This window comes from Notamacropus eugenii, chromosome 2 (genome assembly GCF_028372415.1).
Source record: "Notamacropus eugenii isolate mMacEug1 chromosome 2, mMacEug1.pri_v2, whole genome shotgun sequence".
Lineage (NCBI taxonomy): Eukaryota > Metazoa > Chordata > Mammalia > Diprotodontia > Macropodidae > Notamacropus > Notamacropus eugenii.
In genome coordinates, this window is record NC_092873.1 from 30,774,415 (window position 1) to 30,790,920 (window position 16,506).

Genomic DNA, 16,506 nt, shown 5'->3' on the forward strand with positions numbered 1-16,506 from the left:
TAAAACACAACCCCATTCTACGATAAATAAGGAAAACTCTTGGGTTAAGGAATTGAGACTATGCAGGGAGACACAGGGATCATGTCAAACAAACCTGGAAGCTATTGCTGGCAACTTACCTTTTTCTTGGGTGCCCTATACAGCAGGTGGGCACTCGTCCGTCCCTGGGGAAGCCTTACGGATGAATACACAAATAAGAATGCTCTCTCTGTGTGTGTGTGTGTGTGTGTGTGTGTCTGTGTGTCTGTGTCTGTGTCTGTGTCTGTGTCTGTGTCTGTGTCTATATGGGTATCTGCACGTGTGGGAAGAATGTGGGCTTTCCTCATCCAAACCTCATTGCGGCTTGGACCTCACGTCTAATTTGGATCTGGGAGTTCCACACTGTGACTGTCTTGACTGAGACAGCGTGCTTGCCCGCCGTTTCCCTAACACGCTTAACCAACGGTGATCAGGGAATGTTGTAGGAAGCAGTCCTTCCATGGCCAGCAATTTGCTTTGAAAACATTGCACTACAATAACGTTAGGGGATTAAGCACTCTCTTGGGTCTCCCTGTAACAACAGATCAACAGTGAAGCAATGCAAGCCCCCATCTCTATGCAAGTATTTATCAGTCTTGCACTCAACACACTAGATGTTTTCATTATCTAGGAAAAGGCAAATTGATTAACATGAAGCTTTGGGGAAGAGAACCGTCAAAATCCAAAACTGGAGAACATCTCTCTCAGATGGATATTTGAGGTGAATATTCATTGCTAGAAGCCGAATTCTTTAGCTTGTTAAATACTTTAGTAGGCAAGGAAGAAATCACGGTTATCCCGGAGAAGACTTCTTTATGACAGTGGTCAGTGCTTGTGGAATATGTCCCGCTGATTAAGGGTGAAAACAAAATCCCTGTCCCAAAAGACCTGCTGGATTGTAGGCTGCATGAGACTAGCAATAAGCATGAATTTTGCCATCGCATGATTTGTCATTGATTCTTTCTTATCTATTGCAATAAAGACTGCAATGTGACAACTTGAGAAAAGCAGCGACCCATGCAAAATTCATCATGCCAACTGCAGAGGCTTCTCCATGAGCTTCTTTACCTTCTGTTTGTGGAGGGAGCTGTCGTTCACCGTGCCTCTGAGGGACGGGTTTGGCTTGTGGAATCGCAGCCGCGTATGCGTTCTCAGGGCCACTTCCAGCTCCAGCTCCTTCTTCACGTTGGGCAGGACTCGGCCTAGCGCGTGTCGATCGTGACAGGCTTTTGCTCACTGGCAGTGACTGGACAGGATGAGTAAAGTTCACGGTCACATCTTTAGGACGTCTGTAACTGTCGTTTTCCCGAGAACTGATGGTCGATTCGTCTGAAAAGGAAATAGTGGAGCTCAATTGTATATCACTTTTATCCACCTGACATATGATTGAAATGTCTCATGACATGTGACTCCAATGACTACCCAACTTTATGACTTGATCTTGTTAATGTACACATCATCTATTTTATCTCTTGTGTCACGTGTGCAAAAATAATCCCACCAACGGTTTCTTTCTTGGTTTCAGCCAATCGTCTCATTCTCGGATATCCAGCTCTTACTTCCTCATGAAGATTTATCTCCATGAGGAGTCCCAAAGAATTACTTAGGAAGATGCTGCAGGAAAGACTTTGCTCTCGAGATACCCTTCTAAAAATACCATGCACATTTGACTTCTCCATTTCTTTAGTGTTAGGAAATAGGTTCTTCACCAACAATGTGCAACCTGTGCTTCACTAACAGCGAAATATCAGGTGAGAAAACTCCCCTTTAGTGGTGGAAGTTGGCATGCTCTCTGCCTCATTTAGTCTTACAGAGTGTCCCAGAGCACAAAGGCGTGAAGCAACTCGCCGAGGATCACCTAGCCAGGCTGTGTCAGAGATGATACTTCAATCTATGTCTCTGTGACTTTAAGGAGACCTCTCTATCCACCAATCCAAAATACTCACAGTAACCATCCGTTCACTGACATTATTTTCTGTAAGGACCTCCCATTTGCTCTATGTTTAGTCGCAATAATCTTGTCACATTCCAGCTACTTTAGTCACATGACAAAATTGTTTTAATTCACTCATTTAACTTGCTACAGATTAATCTTTCACTTTCAGTACCCACAATCACTTCAGCATGAAAATCGCAGTTTACCGAGCTTAAGCGTTTCCTTTGAAAAGATGAGAAGACTACTTCTATACACAGAGGGCACAAAAGTGCAACTAGAGGACTATGACGTAAGAAAGTGATCGAAGCAGCAGAGGAGGGAATCCACATTTTCTTTCTTTGGCTTTCAACTTTCTCTGACACTTCCTTCAATCATGGCATTCCTGCAAGTTATTCTTCCCCAATTTCCTTCCTCCTTTATACTCTCCCAGTGCTAGAGGTATTTCCATAAAGTCCTCTGGCAATTTTATCTTGCAATAAGCCTAAGACTCTACGGAAGCTGTTGACTCCCAGATTATCAATGGCATCTTGACTGCGAAAGCTGACAGCCTTTTTCTCTGTCTTCCTCTTCCTGCAACTTACACAGCAACATAGCCTTGCGAAGGAGGTTGACCCACGCATTGGCAGAACAAGCTCATTGCTTGGCAGGCTCCAGAGGAACCTATGGGAGAGAAGAGCTAATGGACCCTGGTGTGCCTCTGAAACCTGGTCACTAGACCAGCGCCATGCCAGGGAACTGAGTCGCTTCCATCTGAATTTTCTTATTAAGGTACTGAAGATCATCTGGCAAGGTAGGTTAAGGTTCCAGGCCTTGTGGTCCTTACTTGGAACTAAACTGCCAAGTATTCAACCTCTCCAACTCCATTTGGGATGGTGATGTTGAATCTCAAATTGGCGCTATGAGAAAAGCCATTTTACGAGGTACTCCCGAAGGGAAGTATTCACATGGGGCTTAGAAGAGTCCATAAAGGGACACTCTCAAATGCTCTCTTAAGAATTGTGGAATTGACTGTGTGTCCTGGGATACACTGACACACGAGCATTCATCGTCGCCTGCCCTCATCACAGAAGGTTTTGTGCTCTGTGAACGAAGCACAATTGAGACAGCTGCAAGGAACAGCGGGATACTCATATTGGGAGTACCGAACTCAACTATGCACACTGCGTAATCGTGCATGTTTGTGGTGGACAATCCAAAGGAACCGTTGGTGTGATCCTCCACAGTCGGACACGTGGAATCTTGACTCTGGCGTAGTTAGGCCACTTTGGTCCTCTTTGGGAGCAAAGGACACGCAGGCTGGCAGCCTTGGCAGACTGAAGAGAGAGACACTCAATTTCTGGTGACAACTGGATCCCATCTTGAATTTCCAGGAGAGAGGGATAGCTTCTGCAGCTACAGCTGAGCCATATTTGTTCGTATGTGCATATTCTGTGTGGATATCATTCCAAACATGGCCATAGGCAGATGACTTTCCCCCGGCAGAAATGAATAAAGCAGACTATACGGAACTCAGAACATAGGCAGAGGGCAATGAGGGCTCAATCTCTCTCACTTTCCACAACATCCACAGCAGCATCCAGAACAATGAAATCATGGTTCCTTGGGCTCAATGAACATAGAATTCGTTTCGTTTCTGCCCACAGTTTCATCTCTATTTCTCTTTCTCAGGAGTTCCTAAAGAACAAGGACCCTTGTGTCTCCTTTCGTAAACTTGGGAAGCATTGCATATTCATGCGTGTAGTCATGTGTGCTCTGTAATATTAACTCACATTCTTTATAACAAGTATCCATTCCAAAGCAACCAACAAATCGGTAGGATGAGACATAACTGTCAGGAAAACTAGGAAAATGCAGGAAATAGTCCCGGAGCTTACACCACGCACAGTTTCTGAAGGAAGAGAGAGTTCAAGAGATGACCTGAAGGGATACAAAGAGGGAACACTGGGCAGCAAGTTGTGCAGACTTATCTTGTGCAGAGGTATCTGTTTGGTTTGAAGATGAGTGTGAAGATGAGCAGGATTAAGTAAGGCTGCTTAGGGTTGGACTGTCAAAGTCCTGAGTAGTCAAGAGGTCTTCCCGTCTGAAACATTTACAAGCACGTGACTTACTCTGAGGAATAACAGGGAATTTCTTTTTGAACTTTCTATGTCATCCTGTGGTCACCTCCTGAAAACATCCTTGGACTACGTAACTCGATGCCAACATGCAGGAAAGCAAGCCACAAGCTGCTTAGAATGACGCGAAGCGACACCATCCACTCCTCGTGGGGAAATGAATATGGGGAAGGGAAACTTGTATCTGGATGAAAAAAATAAAGAAAATTCGAATTCGAGAGGGAGACCCTCCTCATCTCCACCGTCAAATTGATGAAAGCCAAGGGATCGCTGGTTCCTTTCTCTTCTTGCTTCTAATGAAGCCATGTACTACTGTGGTCGTTTAGGACTTCCTGATGGCTGCTCCTTGCTCATGATTTTTTGGCCTCACGCAATGAAATCTTTCTAATCGTTCAAGGGTCTAAAAATTCAGAGGTTTTAGTAAGGAGACTTGTACGATTTGGGGAAAGAAGAAGGTCATTGCACATTTTCTTCAGTTGGCGTTTGATTTCGTACACATTGGGAATCAGTAGGCAAAGGCTTCAGCAGCCAGGAGATCAGAGAGAGAGACGAATGAAGTTTGAGAGGCAGTGTGGAGGGGCATCTGACTCCGAAACGAGCAAGGCTTGATGGGGAGTCTCAGCCGTGCTTTAGCTATTGCTGGGGTGACTTTTCACAAATCACTTCTGCTTTCGGTGGTCTTGTCAGTTCTCTGAAACCTTCCTTTCACAGAAAGTACTAACCTGCCCTGGTCAAGGGAAGGAATTGCTCGCAGTGGCTTACAAGTCTAATCTCTGGCACTAAAAGGAACTGTGGCATATGGACTTGCACCATAGCATGCCATCTGCAGAACAAGCTCGTTTGAATGAAAGGGATCTTATTGGGTTTTCTCAATGTAACCACCAGGATAGAAACGTATTTACAAGAGAACGTCATTTATCAACTGAACTCATTACAGGACACATGAATTCTGAACGAAATTCACAGACAAAGAATCAGGTCTGAGGAAGTGCCAGGTTTATTTTTCCTTCGGAAATGACAAAAAGCAATCTGATGATCTCAGAAGAGAGAGGGAACAAAACCTAAGTCTTAAAATGGAAACCACTAAGAAGGACCATCTCAAAAGAAGTAGGAAAAAAGTCTTCTTCCTTGATGTCATATTGCAAGGCGAAGTCAAAAACATGCGATCTGAATCACTAAGTAACTCTCTCAGCTACTCGGATTAGGCCAAGAAACACGACAGCAAGTGATGCAGAGAATACACCAGCACTTCATGTGGAATTCACTGTAAAAGTGTCAGTTGCCTCAGACGTAGACAAGAATATGGTTGCATGCAGTGAAATGCACAAGAATGAAAAGACTGACAGAACTACTCTAGATGAGGAGGAGAGAAGTGCATATGCCCCAGGTCAACAACTTGTATTGGAACACAATCAACTGAAACATTGAAACCTGAATAGGACACGATGATCATCATTTCTGCAGTTTGTAAGGACAGCCTGACAAAGATATTCCCTGGTAGGACAAATGGACTCCATTCTATCTAATTTCATAGCACCAATTACTGCGATTCTGTACTTAGAGTTTCTATTCCTTAGTGTTGGATACGAGTTGTCATGATTAAAGTTCAAAATATCTGTACCACGCTAAACCTACCCCAATCAACCCTCTCTCACTCAACACAAAGTCCAGGGCAAGTCATGTGGTCATTTCTCTGATGCCATGGGGGTCTTTGGAAAGGAAGGTAAAACACAACCCCATTCTACGATAAATAAGGAAAACTCTTGGGTTAAGGAATTGAGACTATGCAGGGAGACACAGGGATCATGTCAAACAAACCTGGAAGCTATTGCTGGCAACTTACCTTTTTCTTGGGTGCCCTATACAGCAGGTGGGCACTCGTCCGTCCCTGGGGAAGCCTTACGGTTGAATACACAAATAAGAATGCTCTGTGTGTGTGTGTGTGTGTGTGTGTCTGTGTGTGTGTCTGTGTCTGTCTGTGTCTGTATCTGTGTGGCTATCTGCACATGTGGGAAGAATGTGGGCTTTCCTCATCCAAACCTCATTGCGGCTTGGACCTCACGTCTAATTTGGATCTGGGAGTTCCACACTGTGACTGTCTTGACTGAGACAGCGTGCTTGCCCGCCGTTTCCCTAACACGCTTAACCAACGGTGATCAGGGAATGTTGTAGGAAGCAGTCCTTCCATGGCCAGCAATTTGCTTTGAAAACATTGCACTACAATAACGTTAGGGGATTAAGCACTCTTTTGGGTCTCCCGGCAACAACAGATCAACAGTGAAGCAATGCAAGCCCCCATCTCTATGCAAGTATTTATCAGTCTTGCACTCTACACACTAGATGTTTTCATTATCTAGGAAAAGGCAAATTGATTAACATGAAGCTTTGGGGAAGAGAACCGTCAAAATCCAAAACTGGAGAACAACTCTCTCAGATGGATATTTGAGGTGAATATTCATTGCTAGAAGCCGAATTCTTTAGCTTGTTAAATACTTTAGAAGGCAAGGAAGAAATCACGGTTATCCCGGAGAAGACTTCTTTATGACAGTGGTCAGTGCTTGCGGAATATGTCCCGCTGATTAAGGGTGAAAACAAAATACCTGTCCCAAAAGACCTGCTGGATTGTAGGCTGCATGAGACTAGCAATAAGCATGAATTTTGCCATCGCATGATTTGTCATTGATTCTTTCTTATCTATTGCAATAAAGACTGCAATGTGACAACTTGAGAAAAGCAGCGACCCACGCAACATTCCTCATGCCAGCTACAGTGTCTTCTCCATGAGCTTCTTTACCTTCTGTTTGTGGAGGGAGCTGTCGTTCACCGTGCCTCTGAGGGACGGGTTTGGCTTGTGGAATCGCAGCCGCGTATGCGTTCTCAGGGCCACTTCCAGCTCCAGCTCCTTCTTCACGTTGGGCAGGACTCGTCCTAGCGCGTGTCGATCGTGACAGGCTTTTGCTCACTGGCAGTGACTGGACAGGATGAGTCAACTTCACGGTCACATCTTTAGGACGTCTGTAACTGTCGTTTTCCCGAGAACTGATGGTCGATTCGTCTGAAAAGGAAATAGTGGAGCTAAATTGTATATCACTTTTATCCACCTGACATATGATTGAAATGTCTCATGACATGTGACTCAATGGACTACCCAACTTTATGACTTGATCTTGTTAATGTACACATCATCTATTTTATCTCTTGTGTCACGTGTGCAAAAATAATCCCACCAACGGTTTCTTTCTTGGTTTCAGCCAATCGTCTCATTCTCGGATATCCAGCTCTTACTTCCTCATGAAGATTTATCTCCATGAGGAGTCCCAAAGAATTACTTAGGAAGATGCTGCAGGAAAGACTTTGCTCTCGAGATACCCTTCTAAAAATACCATGCACATTTGACTTCTCCAATTCTTTAGTGTTAGGAAATAGTTTCTTCCCCAACAATGTGCAACCTGTGCTTCACCAACAGCGAAATATCAGGTGAGAAAACTCCCCTTTAGTGGTGGAAGTTGGCACGCTCTCTGCCTCATATAGTGCTACAGAGTGTCCCAGAGCACAAAGGCGTGAAGCACCTCGCCGAGGATTACCTAGCCAGGGTATGTCAGAGATGATACTTCAATCTATGTCTCTGTGACTTTGAGGAGAGCTCTCTATCCACCATGTTTAAACACTTTCTCACAGAAAATACTCACAGTTGCCATCCGTTCACTGACATTATTTTCTGTAACGACCTCCCATTTCCTCTATGATTAGTCACAATAATATTGTCACATTTAAACTACTTTAGTCACGTGGTAAGATTTCATTTTATTCACTAATCTAACTTGCTACAGATTAATCTTTTCACTTTCAACACCCACAATCAATTCAGCATGAAAATCACATTTTATTGAATGTAAGCGTTTCCTTTGAATAGGTGAGAAGACTACTTCTATACATAGAGGACACAAAAGTGCAACTAGAGGACTATGAGGTAAGAAAGTGATCGAAGCAGCAGAGGAGGGAATCCACATTGACTTTCTTTGGCTTTCAACTTTCTCTGACACTTCCTTCAGTCATGACATTCCTTCGAGTTATTATTCCCCAATTTCCTTCCTCCTACATACTCTCTCTAGGAAATCTCTCTTCTAAAGTTACAAGTGTCTGAACATTCACAGGTTGTAATAAGGAGATATGTAAGTTGTTTTTTTTTTTTTTAAGATGGAACGTATTACACAATTTCTTTATTTTGCATTTTGTTTGATAGACACAGGGAATCAATAAGCAAAGGTTTAAGAGCCAGGGCATCAGAGAGAGACGAATGAAGTTTGAGAGGCAGTATGCATAGACATCTGACTCTGGAATGAGAAAGGACTGATCTGGAGTTTCACCCGTGATTTTGATATTGCCTCTGTGACTTTTAACATACCACTTCCCCTTTCCGTTTTCCAGTCAGTTCTCTGAAACATTAGTTTCACACAAAGTTCTAAAAGTGCCCTAGTCAAGAGAGTTAACTGATCCCAATGGAATTGCAAGTCTAATCTCCAGCACTAAAAAGAATAGTTTGACATTGACTTGTATCATAGGGAAGACATCTGTTTAATGAACTCATTAAACTAAAATTGATCTTATTGTGTTGCCTGAAACTAACCGTCAGAATAGAAAAGTGATTTACAAGAGGATGGGAATTCTAAATTTAACTCATTAGTGAACAGATGAACTTCTGAACTAAATTCAGAGACAAAGAATCATGACTCAGGCAGTGAGAGGACGATTTAAAAAAAAAAAAGACAAAATCAATCTGATTCACTCAAAAGAGAGAGACAGAAGAAAACCCAGCTCTTAATATGTGAAATCACTGGCAAGGACTGTCTCAAAAGAAGCAGGAAAAAAGTTCTCTTCCTTAATACCATATTCCAAAGGCAAGTCAAAGGAAATGAGATCTCTATCATTAAGTAACTCTTTCAGCTACTCTGATTCGACCAAGAATCACGACTGCAAGGTGTGCAGATAATAAGCCAGCAGTTAATGGGAAATTCACTGTAACACTTTCAGGTACCTCAGAGGTAGACAGAGTATGATGGCATGGAGTAAATTCACAAGAATAAAAAGATTAACAGAATTTTCAAAGATTAGGAAGAGATAACTATAAATGTTCCAGGTCAAACAAATCTACTGAACCAAAATGAACATAAATCTTTAAACCTGAATATGACACAATCACCTTCATTTATGAAGATTCTAATGACAGCATTACCAACATAGTCCTTGGTATGATAATTTTATTCCATTCTATCTAATTTCATAGAAGCAATTATTGTAATTCTGTACTTAGAGTTCTTATTCCTTGGTATTTGATATGAGTTCTCATGCTGAAGGTTCAAAACATCTCCACCACACTTGTACCACATTATACAATAAATAATATAAATGCTTAGGCTAAAATTGCAACTATGCACTGCGGCTGTGCAGTGAGATACAGAGATCATGTAAGGTAAACTTGGAGGCTATGGCTGGCAATACATCTTCTTTCTTTGATACCCTATAAAGCAGGTGGACACTCATCAGTGAGTGGGATTTCCTTAGGGCTGAATGCATAAACTAGAGCGCTGTATGTAAATGTGTGGGAAGAATGTGTGTTTGCCTCATCCTAGCCCCACTGAGGCTTGAATCTCACCTCTAATTTTGATAGGGGAGTGCACAAGCTGTGGTTGCCTTGACTGACATGTCGAGATGTAGGGGTAGTTGCTCCCCGCTTCTCCCCAGACCCTGCGAGAAGGGTGATTAGGGAATGTTGAAGGAAGCAGTACTCCCATTGCCAGAAACACCCTTTCTAAAGATCAGACGAGAATAAAGCAAGAGGATTAAGCCCTCTGAGGTGTCTTCTGGCCCACTACATGAACAGTGAATCTATGACAGCAGCCATGCTGTGCGCTAGTATTAATCTGTCTTGTAATCAACTAACTCGTTCATTTCATATCTCGGAAAAGGCAAATTGATTAAATTTCAGCTTTGGGGAAGACAGCTCTAAAGAATCCAAAACCACGCATAGATGGGCATTTTGTGTGGATATAAATTCATATAAGCCGAATTGTTTAGCTAGTTAAATATTTGAAAAGGGAAGTAACAAATCGCAGCTGTCCCAGAGAAGATTAATTTATCACATTGGTCTATGCTACTGCCTTTCAGTGCTTGTGAAACACGTTACATTGATTCAAGGCGAATATAAAAATACTTGGTGAAAGACATCTGCTTGATTCTAGGCTCCAGGAGAGGAGAAACGCGAAGTGAATTTTGTCATCACATGACTTTATCATTTATATTTTCGTATCTCTTGTAATAAAGATTGGGATGTAATAATTTGAGAAAGCAATCGGCCCATGGGAAATTCATAATGTTAACTGTACAGGCCTCTTCATTAGTTTCTTTACCTTCTATTTTTAGAGGGAGCTGTGGCTCACCCTGTTTCTGAGTGACTGGTTTTGCTCCTGGAATCACAATCTTGTACACATTCTCAGGGCCACTTTCAGCTGCAGCTGCTTTATCTTCTTGTACAGGAGACACTCTAAACTCATTGGATCCTGAGTGTTCTTTCATCACTGGCAGTGAGTGGCACGGATGATTGACATTACAAGTCCTATCCTTAGAGTATTTGTAGCTCTCCTTTTTCCGATGACTAATGGCAGATGCATCTAAAAAGGAAATGGTGGAGTTAAATAGTACATCCGTTTTATCCACCTGATGCATTATTTAAAGTTACCCCAGGATGTCATTCAAATTACTACCTAGCTTTATGATTTTATTTTCTTAATTCATGTGTCATGTATTTTATCTCTTTTGTAACGTGTGGAAAAATACTCCCAATAACGGTTTCTTTTTTGGAGCCTATCCTCCCTTTCTCAATTACCAGTTCTTACTCCCTCATCAAGATTTATCTCCATGTGTAGTCTCAAAAAATTTCTTAATACGATGCTTCAGGAAAGGCTTGTCTTTTCAGATAACCTTTTAAAAATAACATGCTTTTGACTTTTGACTTTTCAAACTGCTTAGGCTTTGGAAATCGACTCTGAACCTAAGATTTTTTATCCTGTCATTAATTTATAGAGAATGCTCCTGTAAGGAAACTTCCCTCTAATAATGGAGGCTGGTTCCATCTCTGCAACTTATAGTCTTAGACAGTTTCCTTAGGCACTTAGAAGTTAAGAGACGTGCCCAGGGTTACCGAATCAGTGTGTGTCAGTGATGAGACTCGAAACCATGTCTCTTTGCCTTTGAGGCCAGCTCTCTATCCACAGTGCTAAAATTTTTTTCTGGAGAACATGCTTACAATTAGGATCCTTTCAATTACTATAGTTTAAAAAATGTACGAAGTATAGTCGCATCATTTTTTGTAATGTGAACGGCTTTAATTTGACTAGAAGATACGCTTTTTCATGAATATGCTAACTTCTTGAAGATTAAGCTTTTAGCTTTCAATATGCATTACAAATTTAGCATGAAAATGCCAGTTTACAGAGATTAATTGGTCCCTTTTCAAATATGATATGGCTATTTTATACTAGGTTCAAAGAGTGCAAATAAAGGACAACGATGTCTGAAAGGGATAAACACCAGTATATGTAATCAATATTTAATTTTCTGGGTCTTTAAATTTTCTTCCATCCTTCCCTTAGTCATGGCATCCAATATCTCCTCTCCTTTTCACTATCTCGTTTCTCAACTTTTTTATATTCACTCCTTAAAAGCTTTTATCACGTTTTGGTCTAACACTAATGAAAGTGCTTATTCCCAGATTATCAATGGTTTCCTAACTACTAAGTCTTACAACCTTCTTCTCAGTCTTCCTCTTTCTTGACCTTACATAACCTCAGGAAGTGCTAAAATCCCATGCCTCAGGGATAATCTTCCTCCATAGTATTTCTTTGCCACTCTCTTAATTTCATTGGGATGTGATCAGAACAGCTTATAACAGACTTTCTTCACGTATTGACCAGGGGCCTAGACTGACTGACCGCAGGATTATTCTCATTATACTTTACCTGAATTTCAGCAAAACATTTGGCAAATTCTCTCATGTCTTCTTTGTGGACAAAATGACAAAGGCAAGTTAAAGCACGAGACACAAGTAATATGGCTAGATAAATTTTCATCTCCCTTTCTTGCAATTCGTTCGACTATGTGCTCCACATGATTCAATATAGCAGCCATAACGGCTAGGGCAATTTTAGATTTCATTAAAACAGAGATCATGTTCAGAGCAAAGGAGATGTTAGTCTGGTTGACCTCTGCATGAATACTGTGCTTAGTTCCGGGCAGCACATTTTAGGGCTGTCTCCTCGATCTCTCAGCCTGTTTTTCCTCCTGAACCTTAAAATTCAACATGAACAGATCTCAACGTATCATTTCCTGTCTTCTCATCTCTGTCTCTGAAGTCATCAATCCTTTAATATTGCTCATCTTTGTTAAAAACAGGCCCTCTTCTCAGTCGTCTGGCTCTGTTTTAACACTTCTTTCATTATACAAACGTGTGTGTGTATGTGTGTGTGTGTGTGTGTGTGTGTTTATGTAGACACAGAGATCCGAAAGTTACTAAGTCCTTTTAATTCTACCTCTATATAACATCTGTCATCCTCTCCAGTTCCTTCATTCCTAAATCCACCTCCTATTTCATGAACTTTTACCTGAATTCTTGCAATAAATTACTAACTGATATTCTCATCTCTGGTTCCTGTCTTCTCTGGTCCCTTCAACACAAAGTCAAAAAGTAATCTTCTTAGGGTACTTACCTGGCCATTCTCTTCCTGTAAAACCTTCTGTGGTACCCTACTGACTCCACTCAGAGAGCATCAGAGTTGCGAAATCTTCCTTCCTCAACTATTATCCTTTTTCATCCTCTGCCCCCTTCAATTTTCCCAAAGCACAATTATCCTTCTCCCTTACCTCCTTTACTCCAGACATAGTTTGCATGTTGTATCGCTTCATGGAAAGTAAATTCCTTGAGGTAAAGGAATGTTTGTTTTTATCATTTCACCCTACAGTAACACAGCAGACATTTGAGATGCACAGGATACATAACAGTTGCTTAGTGGTTATTAACTTGAACTGGGAGAATACATATGTAACTGGATTTATTGCCTTCATGCAATATAGAAAAAAAGCCAGGAACCATAAAAATACAATTTGAAAAATGGTGTTCAGAACAGAAATGTAAAAACCTGAAGCCTACAGGAAATGTCTTCTATTAGCTGTGATTTTTAAAAATTCATTCATCCTCATATTTGTAAAAAGGGGAAAAAGTACAATACCATAAATGACATCTGGATCATCTACAACTAATTCTTCAAATAAATCTGTAAGAGAAGTGGGGAAAAAGGGGAGAAAAAAGAAATGTGAATACTGAAAATTATTTTTTGCAATAAATTACTAACTGGTCTTCTCATCTCTGGTTCTTACCTTCTCTGGTCCATTCTATACAAAGGCATGAAATATTTTTCTTTAGGCACATAACCAGGCCATCCTCTTGCTCGAAAGTCTCCTGTGGTACCCTACCTGCCTCAGTTGCACGGACATCAGAACTATAAAACCGTCCTTCTTCAACCAATACCCATTTCTATGCTCTATCCCTCTTCAATTTCATAGAACACTATTATCTTTCTCCACTCCCTTAACCTCCTTTACTCCAGTGTTTGTAATATAGACCATAAAAAGGAGAAATTGTAGGTGAGTAAAACTATTTATAGCAACTCTTTTTGTGTTAGCAATAATTGGAAATTGAGGGAATACCTTTCAGCTGGCAATGGTTGAGCCAATTGTGGTATATGAACCTAAGGGAATATTATTTTTCTATAAGAATTTTGTAAGAATTTATTCCATAAGAATTGATGAGCAGGTAGACTTGAGAAAAACCTGTAAAGACATACACAAACTGATGCTAGTGAAGCGAGCAGAAAAGAGAAACCATTGCATACAGTAACAGAAAATTTATATGATGACAAACTTTGATCGATTTAACTCTTCACAGCAAGACAAGTATCTAAGACAATTTCAAAAGATTCGTGTTGGAAAATGCTATTGAAAAGCAAAGAAAAGAATATGCAGATAGAAGGAGACAATTTTCTTCTTCTTTTTTTGGTTCTTCATTCTCAGAGTTTTTCCACTGGGTTCTAATTCATCTTTACAGCATGAATGATGTGTAAGTATCTTTGATTAAAAAAACAGAATTGTGCAAATGGAAAAAAATCCACTAAAGAAAGCAACTCTTTTAAAAGTAGAAATGGCCAAGTGGAAAAGGAGGCACAAAAGCTAACTGAAGAAAATAATGTCTCCGAAATTAGACTCTGGAAATGTAAGTAAATCACAGAAGGATTGAGTTGGTCAAACAGAAAGTCATAGAAATGATCAATAATTTTATCAAAAGAATGACAATAATGAGAAAACCCACCAAAACATGGGATGAAGTCAAAGTAGTTCTTAGGGGAAATGTTATACCTCTACATGCTTACAATGAATAAAATAGAGAAAGAGATCAATGAATTGGGCATGCAAATAAAAAAGCTAGAAAAAGAACAAATTAAAAATCTCTGAACATATGCCAGATTAGAACTGTTGGAAATCAAAAGAAAGTTTAATAAAATTTAAAGTAAGAAAACCAATGAACAAATACATAAAACTAAGATTGGTTTTATGAAAAAATCAAAAACATAGATAACACTTTAGTTATCTTGATTAAATAAGAAACAAGAAAAACCTATTCCCAGAGTCAAAAATTAAAATGGTGAATTCACCAGCAATAAAGAAGAAATTAAAGCAAAAATTAGGCACTATTTTGCTCAACTATAGGCCAATAAATCTGACACTCTTGGTGAAATGGATGAACACTTACAAATATATGAATTGTCCAGATTAATAGAAGAGAAATGAAAATACTTAAATAATCCCATTTTAGAAAAAGATATCGAACAAACAATCAACGAACTTCCTAAGAAAAAATCTCCAGGGCCAGATGGATTTGCAAGTGAATTGAACTAAACTTTTGAAGAAAAACTAATTCCTATACTATTTATGCTATTTGGAAAAACAGGTGAAGAAGGAATCCCGCCAAACTTCTTTTATGACACAAATTTGCTACTGATACCTAAACCAGGAAGACTCAAAACAGATAAAGAAAATTATAGACGAGTTTCCCTAATAATATTCATGCAAAATTATAAATGAAATGTTAACAAAGAGAGAGGGGAGGGAAGTGAGGGAGAGAGAAAAAGTTAGAACTTAAAATTTTACAAAATTGAATGTTGAAAACTATCTTTACATGCAGTTCGAAAAAATACTACGAAGAAAAAAGAAAAAAAAACATTTAAACACTAATTGAATGTCATTTGCACTGTTATTCAGAAAAGCAGACAAAATTTAGAAAAAGAATTAAGAAGTAAACAATTAAGATGCCTATACCGTGTTCATTTCAATAAATTTCAAACTTTCCTAACCATCTATGTTGGTTCTGAAATATTCCACTTTTCATTTAAGTGCTGACCCTATTCTTTTTTTTCAATAAAATAATGGAAACATAAACTAATGCTAGAAGGGATATCAGAGGATATCTAGTCCAACACAATTATTTTAGAGGTGAGAAAAATGCAGCTGAGGAATGTCAAGTGACTAGTTCACATTCGCACAGGTGATATTTGAATCCAGTTTTTCAGACTCTGATCTGTGTTTTTCCAATGAGAATGTGCCTGCTTCTTTTAATTTGAAATATTAAATATAATAGAATATTTTCCAGCTCCTGGGCACATAGCACTCTATCTTCAGCCTTAAGCTAAAGAGACTGTGAAAGTGGTCACTATGCAGGTCAGAATTGCAGCTTAGAAGCTGAAGGCTCTTTCGATAGCAGTATTGAGGTTCTTTTCTCTGTCTTATTAATTCACTGCAATGCAGTGAAGCAGTATTGATGACCTAAGGGAGTACAAATTATGAATTAAAGTTCTCATGCACTTATGGCGCCAAGTCACAGGAGTATTTGAATTTAAAAAATGCACAACCAAAGAGGCAGTTGTATGTCATGCTATAGACTAGTATTTAAACAGTATAAAATATTTTATAAGGGAAGATGATGAATGAAATCATTGCAGTTGACTAGCCATATTATCTATTGTCAAAATAAAAAAAAATACTTCACGAATATCAAAAAATAAATTAGCACAGAAACATAGTACTTTAGAAGGGATAGAATTTCAGAGGGCATTCCAAACTCTTTACTTTCTGTTTGTAAATGGAAACTAAATGAAAATGAAATTCAACGAGTTGAAGGAGCTAATTTGTGGAAGAGCCAGGAATACACCACATAGTCCTAACTCCTGCCTGCTTTATCTATCTACACTACAGCACTGTCTCATTGGAGAAGAATAACTTTACTTGCTTGCATTTGTCATTCCCGGCTCATGGTATTACCCACGATGAACTATG

The 16,506-nt window shown here is 39.8% G+C and overlaps 1 protein-coding gene across 2 annotated transcripts in view; it reads right to left on the minus strand.

The window, feature by feature from the left end:
* Positions 1 to 5,652: 5,652 nt before the first annotated feature.
* LOC140524850 (uncharacterized) overlaps positions 5,653 to 16,506 on the minus strand; it is a 39,186-nt gene continuing 28,332 nt past the window's right edge. Inside the window, exons 7-9 of one of the 2 annotated variants that reach the window (XM_072639684.1) lie at positions 13,350 to 13,394; positions 10,476 to 10,736; positions 5,653 to 7,123 (exon numbers count right to left, since the gene is read on the minus strand). In XM_072639684.1, the coding sequence (XP_072495785.1) occupies positions 6,759 to 7,123; positions 10,476 to 10,736; positions 13,350 to 13,394 (671 nt within the window). In that variant the 3' untranslated portion in view covers positions 5,653 to 6,758. The remainder of the gene's footprint in view (positions 7,124 to 10,475; positions 10,737 to 13,349; positions 13,395 to 16,506) is intronic. The other variant, XM_072639685.1, reaches the window with a different exon arrangement.